This window comes from Quercus robur, chromosome 1, assembly GCF_932294415.1.
Source record: "Quercus robur chromosome 1, dhQueRobu3.1, whole genome shotgun sequence".
Lineage (NCBI taxonomy): Eukaryota > Viridiplantae > Streptophyta > Magnoliopsida > Fagales > Fagaceae > Quercus > Quercus robur.
Genome location: NC_065534.1, coordinates 15,838,522 through 15,858,011, shown reverse-complemented (window position 1 = coordinate 15,858,011; position 19,490 = coordinate 15,838,522). Strand labels below are relative to the sequence as shown.

Genomic DNA, 19,490 nt, shown 5'->3' with positions numbered 1-19,490 from the left:
CGGGTCCTCGTCATACAAATTTTTTTATCAAAGATTTCAACTCTTCTTATTATAACATTAATAAGTGTATTATTCCACGGAACTAAGGATCGACATATGAGAGAAAGATACATTTTCACGACTCTACCACCCAATTTTGGCCGCATCTTCTCCCATTTCATCCGTTTCCAATTTTTCCTAAGGAAGCAAACAAAACATTTTGAATATTTGATGTGCTTATGGTGATATACTATTTAGTCATGAAAAAAGGCTATTAGAAGACACTCTTGCGATTAGGTTGAATGTTCTCTCCTCTACCTAGCAAAAAAAATAAAAAGAATTTTCTCTCCTTTAATATAATACACAAGTGTCTTGTTCTGACCGCAAAACCATTAATAAAAAAAACCAACGTTATAAGTTCAAATTTATCGTACTCATTAAAAAAATTAGAACAATTTTGAGATAATATTTTACTAATTGTATTGTTAAATAATATTATTTAATGTGGCAAAACCCACAAGAACCTCTCTTTGTCAAATCAAGGTCATTATAATTATATATATAGAAACTTAAAGAAAAGAAAAAAATTACATTTCTACATCATTTTTACTCTTACATAATTTGGTTTCTATCAATAATAACATCATTTGTAATACCCTATTTTTATGGAAGTGCTTGGTAAAAGTAAATAAGGAAGCCGTTTTCATACTCCCCCGCTTTTGTCGCTGATAAACGATTCCCCGCGCTAGTTGGTATATAGAAACATAGACTCGGTAAAAAACGCTGTGACTCTCTCTGTCTCTGCATAGGATGTTAGAAATTGGCTTGCTAGGCTTTTGGCCTTTTATGCTTTTGTCCAACCCCTAGCAAGAAAAGCATAGTAGAGAACAAACATAAAACAGTGACACCCATGTACTTATTATAAGAGGTAGAAGAGCCACTCAAAAAACCCCACATCCCCTTTCCCAGTTTCCCTCTCTCTCTCTCTCTCTCTCTCTCTCTCTTTGAGAACTACTTGGTTCAATTTTTTCTGTCTAATTATAGGAAGATGGACAGCCAGCGTAGTCCTCTTCTCAACTTGGTTTACTACTGCCAAGGGAAGGTAAGAGGTTTCTTCTACGCAATGATATTTTGTAGAATTATTAGTTAACTATGTTTTTGTTTTATGTTGTGGAAAACAAAAAAATTAGCTCTTTCTTACTAGAGCTTAAAAATGCATAATGGGGTCTCTTGCTTTGCTATCTGAGAGCTAATTTTTTTCTGGGTATTCTCTGTTTTGATCATACAGACCATGGAAGAGCTAAGACATACCCTTTTGTACACTACTCTGGAGCTTGAACAAACGAAGTTGGCAGTTCAAGAGGAGCTTAGAAAGAGAGATGATCAATTACTTCATCTCAAAGATCTGCTTGACAAAACCATCAGAGAAAAAGATGAAGCGCAAGAGAAATGTCAAAAACTCTTCCTTGAGAAGCTTTTATTCCAACAACACCAATACCAACACCAACAACAGGCAGCTCCTCTCTCAGGAATTTCCAGCATTGAAGATGAACCCAGAAGAGGAATTGACTCCAACAATGGCTTCTCATCCTCAGATTGTGAGGAAAGCATTGTTTCCTCTCCAATTGTTGACCCAATTCCACCACCCCAATTGCCTCCTCCATCACAATCATCACTAGAGCTAGTGCCTGAGAAGCCATTACCTGAAAAAGGTAAGCTTTTACAGGCAGTGATGAAAGCTGGTCCACTTCTTCAAACTCTACTTCTAGCTGGACCACTTCCTCAGTGGAGACACCCACCACCACCACTTGAAACCTTTGAAATTCCTCCTGTCACCATTCCTTCAGCAACAGCACCACCACCACCAACACCACCACCACCTCCACCACAACTCCTCCACCAAGACTCTTTGTTCAACATTAATGGTTGCAACACTCTCACCAACTGTGGAAGAGTCAATAGAAAAAGGGTTCTTTATGAAGGCTCTGATTCCCCTACAGAGACCAAATACCAAAGGCTTGTTCTGCACTGACTACAAATTTAAACAGTAATCCCCATATTTGCCATTATAATTTTTAGAATTTAATACTACTATAGTATAGGCTACTGAGCAGATTAAATTGCAAGTTGGGTATGTGACTGATCTAGCATTTTGTACAGAAGTTTGTTCTAGACAAAAGAACCTATCCCAAGTTTTTTTTCTTTTTTAAGTTTTTTTTTTTTTTTTTTTTTTTTTTTTTTTTTTTTTTTTTTTTTTTTTTTAACTCGCTGAAGAGAAGAGAAAGAGCTTAATGTTCTAGGCTACTTTCTACCGGGTATTTCGGGTGGAGATTTTTGTCTCCTTTTTTTTTTCTTCTTCACATTTTTAGTTTTTACCCCTATGATGTGAAAGGGGGTTTGATTTCTCTAATGTTTCTGTGTGATTAAAATTGTAACTCTGATAGTATAGCTCAGCACGCGCCTCTGTGTGTGTGTGTGTGTTTGTGTGTGTGAGTGAGCGAGTGAGAGACAGAACAGAGAGAGATAGGGATTACTACATGAAACATTTAAAGCTGATGGGTGTGGAGTTGTTAAGGTTTTGGAAGAAGGGATAGGTATGGTTAACAACCAGAAAGGGTTAGAGAGAGCCTTGCTTGTCGGGGGTTTGAGTGGAACCCACAAATCAGAATCAGGATCTACCACTTTGGTGTGATGTATGATTTTATTAATGCAAAGTATAGTTTGATTATTATTGGAGTCTTTACCTCTAATCTTTTGTTTCTTAATATCAACAATATCTTCTTCTTCTTCTTCTCTGTTTATTTATTTATGACTATTTCACTAAAGCCTCTTTTGTCTCTCTGTCTGCCTCCACTTACTTTGTTTATGCTTTTTCTTTTTTTTAATAATGGAGCTAAAATTGTCTATCATTAGCTTAATCCATCCCCTCTTTCCCGAGTTAAGCAAATAATGGTTAAGATATCCAAGTAGCAAATGAAATTGCAGTACTACTGGACAAACTACAATGACTCAGCAATTTACTAATATAAACCTTTTGAATTGCATATGAAAGCATAAGGGCGTGGTCTTCAATTCACAAATCACAAGTCTACATAGACAGATTTCGTTAATTGGGTCTCCACCTTTAGATGTCCAAATCATGGAATTTCAACTAAGAGCAAAATGTCATTATTCACTAGACATGTATAAACAAAAATTACTCAAATTTTGCTTCTTTGTGCTTAAATCTCAATTCACACATCTACATTGACAAAATTCGTTTATCGGTCTTGACCTTCAGCTATCCAAATCAATTTGCCTGTTCTACTACGAGCAAAATTACTCGCTAATTCTCCAATTTTGCTTTGTTGGGCGTAATTCACAATCCACACTTTTTTTCTTCTTCTTTTTTGAGTTGGAACCTGACCAAGGGAGGGGCCCTTTGGACCCAACCCTGGTAAGTAAACCACTTTACAATTCACATCTATGCACAGTACACACGATTCACAGGTCTTCACCTTCGGCTGTCACATGGACCTTGCAATTTAATTCTCACTGGCCCATGAGAATAATGTATCCTTTCATTCAGTATCAAGATCAATTCAATGACACAGATGCATCAATGTTCCGTTTCTAATAGGATACCCACAACTGATAATGAAGCTGAAGGCTTGTTGGAAATTGTTCACAGATAACAGTTGTCATTTATTTGATTCTTAAAAAATAAAAATAGTTTATAGTTTAGACATGTTTTAATATTAAGTTTTTTGAAAACTATAACTCAAAATAGGCGTTTTTTATTAATTCCCAGAACGAAAATGATGACTTCTCAAACTTTATTGTTTTCAGTTTATATAGGGGAAAAAAACGTACTTGAGAATTTTGCATTTGTTCTTTTCTTTTTCTTTTTTTGTTCTTTGAAATCAGTGGTTCAAAACCATTTTCGGAAAACATAACCAAATAGACTAATAAATCATCCAAGTGCAGCAAAAAAAGAACCCTATGCAAATTTTTGATTCAAGGATAACAACATTTTTTTAAAAAAAAATAGTTACAATATGTTACAAACCCCACATCTCAAATCATATTTCTCCTAAACTCTCAAACATTTTATACATAAGGATGTGTCAATTAAGCTACAAGTCTTGGTGATAACAGCAATTATTTGATGAAAAATTGGAATGGATCCGCAGCCATAAACCCACAAAAAGGAATAATCGGATATAAAAAAAAAGAGGGAACAAACAAGGATTGAATCTCTAACCGAATTCACAAAGTGACATTGAATTGTAGAGGCGATAGGAATGTTAGGCACAAAACCCAAAAAACAAAAATAAGTGAGCTGTGTGTTTGTCTAGTCCACACGGCACAGAGGAGAGGATGATCAATGTAAAAGTTTTCTTTGGTTAGATCGAGACCGCTTGACCAAAGACCATAGGATTAGGATTAGGGGGGTTTATTTCATTGAAATAGAATTTAGACAAGACCTCCCAACTCAACTCAACTCAACTCTCTCTCTCTCTCTCTCTCTCTCTCTCTGCACATGGCAAACGTCCCCATCAACTTAGCATCATCATTAGCACTGACTTGTACATGTATCTTGAATAACCTTACTGGCGATTTGGAGGTTTGAAAAGGAAAGCCACCACAGAGACATGGACGTCTTAACATTCTAGGCCTAGCCCATAGAAGGATTGGACCAAATCTACACACTTAGACCAAACATTTTTTGACAAAATTCCCTTTGTTCCAGAACCTTTTTTTGATTGAGCTGGCAATGGCAACTAAAATGCTTTGTAAACTCATACAAAGACCCAAAACGGAATCACAAGGATAACACAAAGTCTATTATCTCATGCAAATTGGTACTCTCACAATTATAAAGATGGCCATGTGACTTCTTGTCAACTTAGACCATGTCTATATTTTATTTTATTTTTTTCATTTTTTTCTCGTGTATAATTATAACATTACTGGGTATCCAATTTATGATTGGTTGCTAAAAAAACTAATAAAAACAGATCAGTTATACAAACATATCAGAACATTCTTCTTTGAAAGCTTTCACTTTAATCATCTCATATGCTTGATTTCAAAACCAGATATCCTTCTTAAGCCTCGTAATATAATTATGGTACACAAACATGTTTGATGCACATAATGTTAACCCCCCCAACCCACCCCCCACCCCCCCCCCCCCCCACCAATTAAAAAAAAAAAAAAAAAAAAAAAGGTTCAACCCACGTGTAATCAGGTATTGTAACTATTATCAGCTTAAAAAGATAATGTCTGGAAATATACTCAATGCAATACAAAATCATTGTATTGCCTGATATTTTATGTACAAACTGTGATTGTGCGATAGCACATACAGGAAAAATTTTCTACATGACAGGGCAGTTAAATCTGCAACTGCAGATACAGGAATAATTCTTAGAATTCATAGCGAATCCATATCATGAAATTTTTCGGTGTAGATAACATCATAGCCTAACTCCTCTATGATGCATCCTACAGTGATAAGGCACTCACCAATTGGGTTGTATGGTTGAATGCCAAAATTTTGCATTAATATTATACTCACATTGGCTGCATTGACAAAGCTGCTGTTCTTTTACACAGGAAACATCTCCACATATTGCTGTTCCTCAATCATCTTCATCATCGTCTTGATCGTTGGGATGATTGTGCTTTTGAGAATTATACATCTCAGCCACCTAAAAATACAAAATTAAATTTTTTAAAAAAAAAATACTAAAAGAATAAACAAAATACATGGAGTTCAAACAAGAGAGTGGAGAAGAAGTAATTTAGAATTCCTCTTCATATTTTTAATTTATTTCCCTCTTTATTCTGTAATCCTGTAATGAAACAATAAAGATTGCTGCTCACCTGCTCAGACGATGTGGCCTCCTCTGGTTTCTTATCTTCACGGACACGCATCAGCCGAGGAAATCGAAGAGAAATGCCCTTTTCAAAAACAAATGAAATTAGATGATGAAGAAAGCAGCTTATAGATTGTGTTTATTATAAAAACAAGTCAATATCATATATCCAATCAACCTTATCTGGATCCACTATGCCAACTGCAGCACGATGAACAGGGCTAATGGTCAAGTCTGCAGCTTTCACCTCCCAGACCTGGAAGACAATCACACAACATATGCATGAAAAGGAGCTGCACGTTTGTGAGTTTACAACCATCGTCCAAATTATCACTGGTGTAATTATTCTTCAATTTTTTGGCATTTTTTTTAAAAACCCAAATTAAAATACAGAAGTTATTTCTAATTTTTATTTTCGTTAATTTTTTCTTTATCATCAGAATTCTCAACAATCAAATGGAGGCTAAAAGAAAAGGAAAAAAAAAATAATGATAACCCAACAGTGTCCAGAACAGATCAAGCAAATTAAACAATTGTCATTGTTTTAAACAATGATTTGAAGTTTTGAACTCCCAACTTTTGTTGTCAATAGAGCAGTCAACAACAGTTATCTGGGCAAAAGTACTCTACCTAAAATGTGCAGTATGTATGTAATACTCTAATACCCTAGACAATTACTACACACACAAAGAAATGAAAATATAATAATAACTTGCACAGATTCATGTATCGATCCTCAATGTCTCCAGTATTGGTAAAGACTAAAGATACAGCAGGAGAGGGGGAAAGGCCAAAAGCTAACAAGGATAATAGAAAACAGAATTCTACCAATTTGTAAACATACAGAGTTCTCACATTATTTGAGAACATTTGAAAACCTTTCTTGGTTCGTTAATACTCGTGTATTAGAGAACTTTGGTATTCCCATTACAAGGATTTGATAGTTGCCTCTCATGATGTATCAAATCCAAAACCTGTTCATTTTGTGATACATAGGTGCTGAGAATATCTCTATAGATGATGGGAATTTTAGAATCCCTAGGGTGTCAACAATACCAGTCCAGGTCTTGCTCACTCAGTCCATAAGAACTGTGTCATTTATATGGAAGGAAAGTTCCATATGAAATCACTAATTTCTTTATATAGAATACTGCACATTACATGTCTATTTGGCATCCGCTTATAAGCTCATCTTTTAGTTTTTTAGTTTTTATGTACAACTTTTTAAAACTACCCTTTTTCCCGCCTTTTTCACTTTTTCAAATTCTTTCAAAGTACTTTCAAAAAGTTTTTAGCAAGAAGCTAGATAAGTTATTCTCAAACAGACACATACATGTGACTTAAGAAGCTCATTTGCAACTTATGAAAACGAGATGGAAAGCAAAAACATAAAGACAGGAAACAAGGGATATTCACAATAAACAAACATAGCAATAGCATACAACAATAATGATGTGAACTGTGAAGACTCAAGAAGCTCAATTTGCAAGTTTTGAGAAAAAGATGGGAAACAAAAGCAAAAGGAAAGGAGTTAAAAGGAATATTTACAATAAACCAAAAAGATAAAATTGTTACCTCAGCGGGTTCAAACCATACATCTGGATTCATTGAATCTGCATACCGGTAGTACGACTGGAATTTAAAAGAATGTTAGATTTTATTTTATTTTTTTAAATTTTAAAAATTTTAAAAACTAGAAGTATTATAAACTTTATTCAAAATAGAGGAAATCTGTAATAGAATTCCTCTTAAAGAATTGCAAGCTAAATGAGAAGAACGTTAGAACTTGAAAGTAGCAAGTAAAATTATACCAGGAGAAGTAACTATAAACAACCCTTTAGAGGGAACATCAGAAGGAAAGAAACAAGCGCAGACCTTTGGTTCAGGAATGACTTTAGAAGTGAGATTTGTAGAACATTTTTCAAGCACTTCTTCAGAAAACCCAGTGCCTACCAATCACATTCAAATATTAGACTAGATGAAAAATATTAGGTAAAAACACTCAATAGTGAGTAACCAGCTGCAAAATCACTTCTTTTTTTATAGGTAATCAGAGAAATATTATTAATGAAAATAGTAAGGATACATATTTGACTCACCTATTTTACAAATGCTTTGAAATTCTTCATTATTGCTGTCATAACAAGCAAGGAGAAAGGCACCATAGAAACCTAACGAGAAACAGTATATCACCATCAATGAAAAATAGGCTTGAACTTAAGATTAGGGCACTGACAGAAGAGGAAAAGAAAGATAGCAGAGACTATACATCATACAGAAAGAAACATTATATGTAATTTGAATTTAACCCTGGGTTTGGTTACTAGAAGCAAAAAAAAAAAAAAAAAAAAAAAAACACATGCTTGCATGTACTTTTTCAACTAAAAATGCGTCTTTTTCAGTTACCTGTACGCTTCCCACGGCCATAGAAAGCAGCAATAGGTACCAAATCTAGCGAGTCCCCTAAACTGCAGAGCACAGCCAATAAATAAAAAGAAAATCATAAGTCATGGTAAAAATATGGATAAGAAGCTGATATGTAATCTCTTCATGTAATTTTACTCCTTACTTATCCATGTAATCTTTCTTCAATTTTAGCCAGTTAAGTGACCGCTTTGCAGGCTCGTATGTAGCATCTTTAGTCAATGTTTTGATAATTAAACCCTCACAACTGCAAAACAAGATTAATTAGTAACGTAATAAGAGTAGTAGTTCAATTTTTAAAAAACCATCTTAATGAGAAGGCAAGTGATCAGGCTAAGGAGACTGTGCCTATTAAACATCCTGAGAGTAAAATTGATTCAAGACATTTTTTTTTTTTGATAAGAAAAATGATTCAAGACATTAATGCCAGCAATTTATGTCTATGTAACCAGGAGGATATTCATTAGTGAAACGCATTTGCATTCAAGTCACTATATTGATGTGATTTAATGGAAAAATAACACAACAACAACCTTGAATAATATCACCTTATGAATTCATGTCCCACCATGCCCAACCAAATTATGAAAGGGATACCTTGCATTAACTGCACTGTCTTGAAATTTCTGTATTTCATCTAAATCATTTGATGTTATTGCAGTCGCAAACTGAAAAAATCCAGCTTCTTCCTCAAAAGAGCCATATAGATGCTGCACAAATTGACAGGCCCAGAGGTATGATTATACTATCATGCTCTGACTCAGATGCATTGCATAAATCCAGACCCGGAAAATTAACAACAATAACACATAAAAATCAGATCTCCCCAATTGAAATAATGCCATTCCTGCAATGGATATGTTTAGTCAAAGGACCATCATTTAAAAAACTAAAAGATTGTATTTACATAACAATCTAATAGAAACATCACACCACCAGGGCATCGTCCTCCAAAACTCCATAAAACCACTCAAGTAACTTTACTCTCCTATCTCTCCCCAAGCATCGGTGCTCTGTTACTGCTCAATAACCTTGTTGAGTACAACTGATTCTTTAAGTTAATCATCAGATTAACTACATTATTATTGAGATCCTCAACTATGATGCTTGGACTTGGGAACAGGTGTCAGGTGCATGTATGTGTTTAGTCCCTAAGATATGTGGCCAAAACGTATGGTATTGATAGAACACACCACATACATATGAAGCAAATACATGATTACTAAATTTATACAGAGCAAAGGATCACAAAGAGAAGTATTTGTAGTATTAGGCAAAGATCAGACACCCCATACACACACCTGTGTCATGTTATGTTAACACAGGTATGACTGCAAATTGAAGGGTCCAAGCAACATAGATCCTCATAATCCAACCATTGTTGTCAACAACCATTTATGGTGTAAAAGATAGGCAACACCATTCCCACGCCACTATTAACTTCTCATGCTCCATATTGAGTGCATGAAAATTAACACATACATGGAAAGTGGATCATGACAAGCCAAAATGTAAGTGCCAATATGATTTACAAGAAAATTACTGACAATAATTGGGAGAAAAAACTGTTAATATCAAAGTTTGGATGGTATCTTCCTAATGAAGTTGCTTATACAATTGCTATGTCATGCCAACTACATTAATAATGTGTTGTAAACCCATGGGTAGAACTCACCCTTGAAAACCGGCTTATAAGGAGAGGGTGTTCAAGAGCTTATAAACACATGTTTAAGTTTACACTTAAGCAATGTGGGACACTAGAATCATAACATACCACCACGTTCTGTAGCCGATGTCCACAACGACTCACTCTAGCGACAATGACCCAATGGTAGCCCTTCCTCTTTTGGTGACTCCACTCACCTATCAATTATTTTAATCTAGCCTCTAGGTCACCCCCTTCAGGATCCGACCACAAAACCGCAACTCATTTGATCCCATATTCAATGAGTTACACCTAATTACTCGGGGTGTTGGTTGGCTCTAATACCAAATGTTGGGAACCCATGGGTAGAACTCACCCTTGAAAACCGACTTACAAGGGGACGGTGCGCAAGAGCTTATAAACACATGTTTAAACTTACACTTAAGCAATGTGGGATACTAAGATCATAACATAATGGTGCACTACATGCCACATATTGCATGGCAAAAGTATAGAAAAACATGAAGTGACCTCCAATATCATAAATGCTGAACTAGAGGTGAGGACTCCACTATGTCATCTATGGAAGAATTGTAACAATTTGATGGTGAATCAAGAACAAGATTCCAACAGACATGATTCAACTAGGTATTCAAACCAAACTGATGACTGTATGACATACAATAGACCATTAAAATGTTCATGGAGGACTTCATCAGTTATAATTTTGTCACATGTGATAAATAATTATGATGCATGAGTTGTGCAGTCACATGATGAATTGGCAACCATTCATGAAGAAAGGGAATCACACAAATTGTCAGCAGAATAAAGTACCAACTTTGACGTCAGGACAAACACCAAATATAGATAATACTATTAAATACTAGAGGGAAAACACACGCAATAAAAAGCACTAAATAAGCAAAAATGAAAAAGGTCATACCTCCCTACGAACTTTAAGTTCCTCCTGAAGAAGCGGTTGGCCATTAAGATATAACATATCAAAAGCAAATATGCAAACATCAACCTTGATATCACTCACATCCACATTTTTACGAGCTCGAGTGCTGAGGGTCTGTCATAATATACATTTATAAGAATACCACTCAGCTCAACAAAGCCTATTGACAACTACTAGGAGCCATGGGTTAACAAATAGATATTTTCACCAAACAAAGAAAATAAATCAATCAAAAGTGCTCTTCAAAAGATTTTAATTATTTTTTCCCTTGAGAATGATGGAAAAGCACAACAGGTAAATAGATGGCCCTGACCAATAGGATAAGGCACATATAGCAAGATGAATATTTTATATGATAAAGCCAAGGCTAACTGGCTAATCCCTATGCAAATATAAAACGTTTTGTGAGACCAAAAATTAACCAAGAAATCAAGAAAACCATAAGAAGTTTTATTACTTTCTCATGACAATTCCAATGAAGCAGAATGAAAGATGTACCAGTCCTAACATCATCTTAAGCATCTTTTTTTTCTTTTTTTTTTGCATCATTCATTATGAACTTCCATATATTATAGTCGATGTATGAAACTAGAAAATGTTTCTAAGAATAAAATCAGCATATAAGTTATAACACTGTCGTCTACGACTTTATTTTATGACATCTCCCTAATTTTTTTTTTTTTAATGGCGTGGAACCTCACCAAGGCAAGGCCCTTTGGACCCAGCCCTGGGGAGTAAACCACATATACACTACCCCACTGGCCCCCCTATCTCCTCCCTAAAACTGAAATTTTTGAACTTGCAGAAACTCAATACTTGTGGCAGGATCCACTACCATGCAACGTAGTTTAATAGGAATATAAAAGTCCGAAAGAATAAAACAACATGAACTGATGTAAATGTGGTTGTTGCTTCAATATGCTTGGGACATTAATGAACAAATGAAATGCCACACATCTTATCAATATGTAATAACATAAAAAAAAATTCAGGGCAGCGTCCAAAATAGGGTCAATGAGCCACTGCCTAGAAAAAAATTATATGCATTCCCCTTTATTCAATGTTCTGACTTCTTCCATTTTGAACTCTGACAGGGTATTGAGACTGAATTCCTGATTAATGCTGAATCATTGCATCTATAAAGAATGATATAGGAATACATCAGTTAAATATGAAGACACTTTACCTGGAAGGGAAGAATAATCTGTTTTTCACGGTTATAAGCAACAAGTTCACAATCCAGAACAAATGATCTAACAGATGACTTCTTTAACCTGCATACTGATGGTAAACATTAGCAACTATAAGGATAACAAACTGTCTACTAATCGACTGAAGTACTAATTTAACATGCAAACACACAGTGAACACCACTTACTCTAACACATAAATTGACTACCAATACAAATGTTATACCCAAGGCTAGCACGTGACATATTGTGAAGAATGGAACTCAATGATGATAAAGTGATAAGAGCAAAAATGATTGGACATTCTATTGGTAACCACAGGGTCTAGTGACATAACATTGTGAAGAAAGGAACTAAATGTCATAAAGTGATAAAAAAAGATATTAAGTGGAGTTGTAGCCTTAGGCTACAACCAAGTTTGTAGCTAAACTTTATCCTAAATAAAAATGTTTTGACATTTTACTGGTAAATGCAGGATCTATTTTTCACTTATGAAAGTTTACCCACAAACAGAGAAATGAGAAACCTGCTCATAATTTGATATTTTATGCAGATTTCAATAGATACAACTAAAACATACATTCAATATAACAGATAGGAAATATCACCTATAACAGAAATCTACCTTGAAACTGCAATGACAACATCAGGAAACTTTCCAGTGTTCCGTTCAGCATTTCGACTGTATATCTCAACCGAACCATTATCCATGTAATGTATCTGTGCCAAATAAAGTAAGTTATTGCACATGACATATACCTTTAACAGTACAAAGTTGGTGGTTAGTTGTTGGACTAGGTCGTATCACCTGGGCACGTTCTCCATCATACTTATATTCACAGGTAAACTCAGAATCCTGAAATTTACGTACAATCTCCTGTACCGTTTTAGTTGGCTTTGCTAGCATAGGTCCGACTGGGACACCAGGTGTAAAGTTACATGTCTTTGGGAGATTCCACACACCACCACTAAGAAGCGCAGGGACTATTTTATCATAGACAGGAAGTAGAGAGTATGCTTGTTTAACAATCTTCACAGCCTGATGCAAGCACAACCATAAAATCTAACTAAAAGAGAACATTAAAGCAAAAAAATACTTATGCAAAGTCAACCAAAATGGCATAATATTTACATCCACTAAGAGTACTTGTAAAATCTAACAAACTCAGTCAAAAACTAAATCTGACAGCAACAAGGAACATATAAAAAAAGAATAAATAAAACGAGGGGGGGAGGTTATCAGTGATATAGAACCACCCTTTTTCTAGCACCTAACAAAAGGGCTATAAGGCAACTGGTCATTGCTCACAATACAAATGAGCTTCACCTGACAAGATAACAGATGTTGCCTCCTTTTATTGGTAATTACATCTACACCCGGGAAGTCTTGAACCCACAACCTCACCCATGTTGGAGAAGATTTTGTTTGAACTAGAGTCTATTGGCACTAGCAGATTTCACCCATTACCACAAGATCTTGACAAAATTCTGTTTCTTTCTAGAACTTATGAGATGTTGGACCTTTCACCAGACAACATTCTCAGACCCTAAGAAGAACTCACTGTACCATAGACTTGTGGACTATCTACCGGCAACCTCCTAAGCTCTTTGCCAACTATTTTCCTATTTCCCTACAACATTGACAAAATATTGGTGCACCACCACTAATGAAATATTATTTCTGGACTTCTTAACCACAATTAAGTACAAATAGTACACATGAACTCAAAACAAATATTTGTATTTTGTTAGTATTTATTTCTAACTCCATGTCAAAAAAATCACATACTTTCCACTTAAATATAATGGCACAGAATACAATGCTATGACCTACCACCAACCTGACCCCAAACGCATACTGCCATAAGATACAGAATAGTTAAAGTGATAGAATCAGTTTAACATCATAAAAACTGTCAAGAGACATGGACGCTTCAAACTCAAGTGTTATCCCTACAAGGTGATGCCTTTTCTAGAACATTTACCTTAGGTAAACATATACACAAAAGGCTTTCCACAGTGTCAGAATACCTGACATACTGCAGCATGTTTCCAGACCTAAAGGACAGAAACTCACCTCTTCTAAAGGAGACTGGATGTTTGGAGGTGGTGTAGAATCTTTTTGGGTATATACAGCAGCTTGACCCAATGCAGCTAATAGAGTCTGCTCTGCCAATCCAATACGCAACTTTGCCTACCAAAAAAAAAAAAAAAAATCATAAAAACTTTAAAAAGAAGAAAGGAGTCAACAAGTATTTTTTGATAAGTAAAGAAAGGAGTCAACAAGTTGATATCTGATAAATGTCCGATTTGCAACCTGAAGTAGACGAATTAGATATTGAGGCTCACAATCGGTGGCAGCAACAAGTAGTCCCTTGATATGGTTTTTTTTCTTCTCTTGACTATCCTTCCCAGATTCCTTTCAAAAGTTCAACATAAGAACAAGTTAATTACAAAAGGAGTACTTTCTAAAACCAATTTTTAACCCCCCTAAATATTAGAGTCCTGAACATTGCCAAACAAACAACAGTGCCTCTAGATTATATGGCACAGGGTATATCCTAATTAACTAACCATAATTCTCTGTTTTAGGATGTGTAAGCCATAACATGGATCACAAACTTGAGAAATCAAATAATTCAGCATTTTTTGCTCTTTCTAAAGTCAGCCACAAAGGAAAAGTCAAAATCCTGTAGTAAGTTGTCCCGGGGGGGGGGGGGGGGGGGGAGATGTGTGATGTTGGGGTAAATAGCATTAAATAATAGAAGAAACCCACAACAAAAGGCTCAACATTTCAAATAACCCAGCTAAGAAGGATGGTGGCAATTTTTAGAAAAGGATGAAAAATAAAAATAAAGCACCTACAGTAGCACATGTGCTAATATATAGAACCAAACTCAATATGGTAGGACAACCCAAACCAACTATCACAACATATATATATTCTATATTCTAAATCGAAATATTAATTATAGCTACAACCAATAGACACATGAATACTTAAAATAAATTTAAAATACCAATAAGCTATAGCTCCACTAGCACTTCTCCCATAATAATTGGTTGGAAGGTGAGGTTGTGGGTTAATAATTAAAAAACATAAGCTTAAAAATTGAGAATTGATATTTCTTGGAGGTGGTGGGCACATTTTTAAAGAACGACCTTTATAGCCCTGACTACCAAAAATTGGCACCAAAATCTACAAAATTCCTAAAATAAGTTTTTATTTTTTATTTTTTAGCATAAGTAAAATTCCTAAGAGAAGTTAAATGAATCCTATCCCTAGTTATAAATCAATTTCAATGTCAAGACATCTTCAATGCACTAAGCACATAGCAATATTCACATTTGTGTCCTTTCCAATTTAAACTCAGATTCTTCTTGTATCCTGCCAAAAGAAAATATACCCTGTGAGCTAACTGCAGGGCACTGCAAGTTCTCTGTTGTGTGAGTCAAATGCCCTGAAAGAACTAAAAAACTCCACCCCTGATAATAATCCTTATCCAAGACAGTCTACTGAATGAGGATTATCATGAATTCATGATCTATTGGGTCCTGCCTTGCAAACCATAATACAAACCTTAAAATAAAGATTTTCTGGGATCAGCTTTTGCCACCCCTAATGGTAATAAATAAAATACTAAGAAAGCATGAAGCCTCATTATGAAAAACATGCTCACAGTCTCCAATTTTGACTTTGGTTGATTCCAAGTATAATCAGTCTTCTGAAACAAGGATAAACCCATTTCCTGAAGCAGTATATTATTGACATCTTCAACAGAAAACCCTAAATTGCATTCACAAATGCTTCACAAATACAAAAGCAAAAGTAAGATATAATTTATTTGAGAAAGGTTATGACTCTGAGAGAAAACAATCCTCATAATACATCAATCCATGCACAAACAATAGAAGTCTAATTCAAAATAATTAGATTTATGAATTTAACTTTGGAAAAGGAGATATTGTACCTTAGCAATGAGCTGGAATGTATTAAAAACCTTGGTAACAGTTAAGGCATCAGGCTTGCGCATCATAGATTGAGATGAACGGCTTGCTTTCGCAACAAGACCCAAGTCTCCCAAAACCTAACAATTTGAACAAAACAAAATAAAGTAAACTTCAAAAAGAAGGCAAAAAGAAGTGAAGTCATATATACCAATAAATCCAAAAATAGGAGTGGACTCACAAAATAAAACAGAACAGATTTGGGATTCTATCAAAATGAGGTTTCTAACCAGCTGGATTTGACAGATGAGGCAGATTGCAATGTGAACAATGTTTACCCATACAAAGGCAGATCTTGTGAAACTTTTATTAATTTCCACACTGACTGGACATAAACAGACAAGCTATTTGTCTGTAGCCTGAATTCATATAATCTGTTAACCTCCATATCACCACCTGACCAAACTAAGTAAAATTTAGACTTAAATCATAAAACAGATACTGAGTCCAGAAGTCTAGCATCAAAAGAACAGTTCTGCCAGAACTTCAAGCCCATTTGGTCATTTTTGCATATTACTTTCCTTGTCCTCAATAACTTTTCGCCTTCTCTATTGTTATTTTCTTATTTCCTACTTATCAAAAATATATATATATACACACACACATATAGTTCTTATTTCCAGCCCTCCTTTTCATTTTGTTTTCAAGAACCCACCAAATGCATTTTCCATGTTTTCTATTTACTTAAAAACTACATTCAAGCAGGCAATTCAAAACTGACATAACACTCACATTGCCAGGCAATCAGCAACCAGAAAGTCGAAGCCCTCCAATATAATTATTAATCTCAATATTCTTGGAGCCCCCCTCCCCCCAAAAAAAGGAGAAGAACTATATGTAGTTATCAACTAAGTCTAGCAGGACAGTTAACTCTGATCCTAGATAAACAAAACAACATGGGCAACCATAATTCTTGATAAAATACCCCCCCCCACTTCAGCTTAAATTCCAACCATGGGCTAGATTCCTACATTTTTGCAATCTTTTCTCTTCCTACAATAATTAAATCAGCATCCACTTGCTACATTTCATCGGCAATTCAAACCTTTCATCTATGCATTCTATTAGTGACTAAAGATAACACACACACGCACACACTTACACTTTATCATACAGCTAGGTAACCGAAATACGAACCGATAAAACAAATGTACCTGGTATTGCTTTTTAACCTGAACCTCAGTCCTCCCAAATGCCTCAGCAAGCGCCTTAATTATGGAAGCATCCCCAATTCCAAGCTCCAACCCTTCGTGCGCCGGGGCAATCCTATTGGCCGAAAGATACACAATCGGCACAAGATCGTCAGGGGTTGTAACCATCACAGTCCTCAGCATATTGCACACAATATCCGTGATCAAAATCCGCCCCGACTCGTTTGAAATCATGTCGAAAACCAAACAAAGAAACATGAACGGAACACGCTCGCCCTCGCCCCAACTCGCCACCGATCTCGGATCGAAATCCCCAGCTTTCTTCTTCAGTTCCGGCATTTTGCTCTTCAATTGCGCAACCCTCTCCTCCACGCTGATCACCTTCGGCTTCTTCTCCGACCCAGACAATTTAGGATCTTGAGCACAGTTTCCATTCTCTTTCACCTGCTTGGATTCTTCGGGTTTCGCGTCGGAAACGGCGTTACCGGGCGGCGAAGAATTGGGGATTTTGGCGGTTTTGGGGTTTTGGGGAGGGTTGGAATCTAGGGTTTTGCGCTTGTTGGGAGAAGAAGATTGGGGCTTTTTCTTGGAGGCGGCGGCGCGTGCGTTGGACATGAGTGCGTCGAAAGCGGAAGGGGGTTTCGACATTGTGAGGTTAGGGTTTTTGGAAGAGAAGGGTTTTGTGGAGACGAGAAAGGAAGAGAGTGTTTTGAGAGCTGAGCGAGAGCGAGAGAGTGAGAGTGAGACTGTGAGAGTGAGAGTGAAGGGTGGTGGTAGTAGTAGCATGAACGTAGTGAGACTGAGAGCATAGAGATTGAGACCAGAGAGAGAGAGGGTTGTGGCGGTTTTGTTAAGAAACGACGCCAACAAATTTAGGGGAAATAGGCATTGGCGGGAAGTATTAAAGATTTTTTTTTTTTTTTTTTTGGTTTATTTTTAAAATGTTGGAGTTTTTTTTTTTAAATATTATTATTACAATAAATATTATTGAATGTACTAAGAATATTAGTTTATGAATTATTTTGAAACAAAGTTTAGGAGAAAAGAGTAATTGATATTTTTAATAATTTTTTTATATTTTTCATAAAAATGAAATTAAACACTTTCTAAAATGGTTTATTAACAAATGCCCTAAAGGGTAAGACATTTATTAATCAGACCCTGTTATTATTATTACCATATTGGAGTTGAAACCAATAAGTTTCTTGAGTCAAAAGCGATAAAGATTTAAACCTTAAATTGAGGTGATTTCAATTCACATTCTGAAATTAAGATTAGACACCATAATTTGCCAATTCTTTTTTATTGATTTAATTCACAATTCAACTCATCATATGATTCAAGATGATATAAAGTTTACTAGCACATTGTAGATTTCAATTTGCTCAATTGATAAATTTTTTTATGATCGAATAAAATAATTAGGCTTCAAATCACATGGATACCTAAAAACCAAAACTATTATCTACTCATAAGGGATAAATATCATGGTGTATTTTAATAAAAAATAAAAAATTATTTTTATTCTTACTATATTTACTAAGGAATATTATACCAATCAAAGAGTTACACAAATATTAATATCTCATTAATCCCATAATCTTTCTCATTTATTTATCATTATGTTATAATTATAACTCTTATGCATTCTATGTGGGGAGTATTATTACTATTTTGAGGGAGTCTAGATAGCCTTATAGGCATAAACAAATACATATGGTTTAAGAAATTCATGTATAGAGTGCTTATGGTTTTTTTGATGTAAAGTATTTTGTGGGCAAAAAAATGTGTTTCTTTGGTAGAAAGGTTTGAGCTTAACCACTTGTTCAAAGTTGGTCAAATAAAATGGATCGATTCTTTCAACTTTTGGTTATGCTTGAGAATATTGTCTCTTTCAGCTTTTGCTCTACTTATTTCACAAGCATAATCAAAATAGAAGCAACTATAAACACCCTGTTGTATAACTTGAACCCATATTCGTCTATCACAACAATACAAGTGGCCCAATACCAAAAGTCTAACCAAATGGAACATAAAGGCTCAAGTGATTTTCAACATGAACTAGCCTTGTATACAAGGCCTCAAGGCAACATATGCAAGGTTGTCCTATGCATACACACTATTTGGTTGGTAGAGCTTTTTCTTTTTTTTTTTTTTTTGAGAATCAACACCGAACACTTTTATTAAGTAGTTGCAGAATCTAAAATAACAAGCTGTTCTGGAACATGCTCCATCCACACTAGTAAAGGAAAAGAAACAATTGCT

General features: G+C 35.2%; 2 protein-coding genes across 2 annotated transcripts; one reads left to right on the top strand and one right to left on the bottom strand.

The window, feature by feature from the left end:
• The first annotated feature begins 902 nt into the window (after window positions 1–902).
• LOC126723017 (uncharacterized) lies at window positions 903–2,707 on the top strand. The gene is made up of 2 exons (XM_050426199.1): window positions 903–1,081; window positions 1,268–2,707. The coding sequence occupies exons 1-2, from the start codon at window positions 1,028–1,030 to the stop codon at window positions 2,009–2,011; spliced, it is 798 nt and encodes a 265-aa protein (XP_050282156.1). The 5' UTR covers window positions 903–1,027; the 3' UTR covers window positions 2,012–2,707.
• Window positions 2,708–5,205: 2,498 nt separating this feature from the next.
• Window positions 5,206–18,094, bottom strand: LOC126723009 (DNA ligase 1). Its single transcript, XM_050426192.1, has 17 exons — window positions 17,229–18,094; window positions 16,038–16,154; window positions 14,384–14,485; window positions 14,144–14,260; window positions 12,875–13,105; window positions 12,692–12,786; window positions 12,063–12,150; window positions 10,859–10,990; window positions 8,865–8,977; window positions 8,413–8,514; window positions 8,250–8,311; window positions 7,943–8,014; window positions 7,719–7,792; window positions 7,419–7,475; window positions 6,022–6,099; window positions 5,851–5,928; window positions 5,206–5,675 (listed from the first exon to the last, which is right to left on the bottom strand). Exons 1-17 carry the CDS (start codon window positions 18,009–18,011, stop codon window positions 5,607–5,609), a joined length of 2,370 nt encoding a protein of 789 aa, XP_050282149.1. The 5' UTR covers window positions 18,012–18,094; the 3' UTR covers window positions 5,206–5,606.
• Window positions 18,095–19,490: the final 1,396 nt, after the last annotated feature.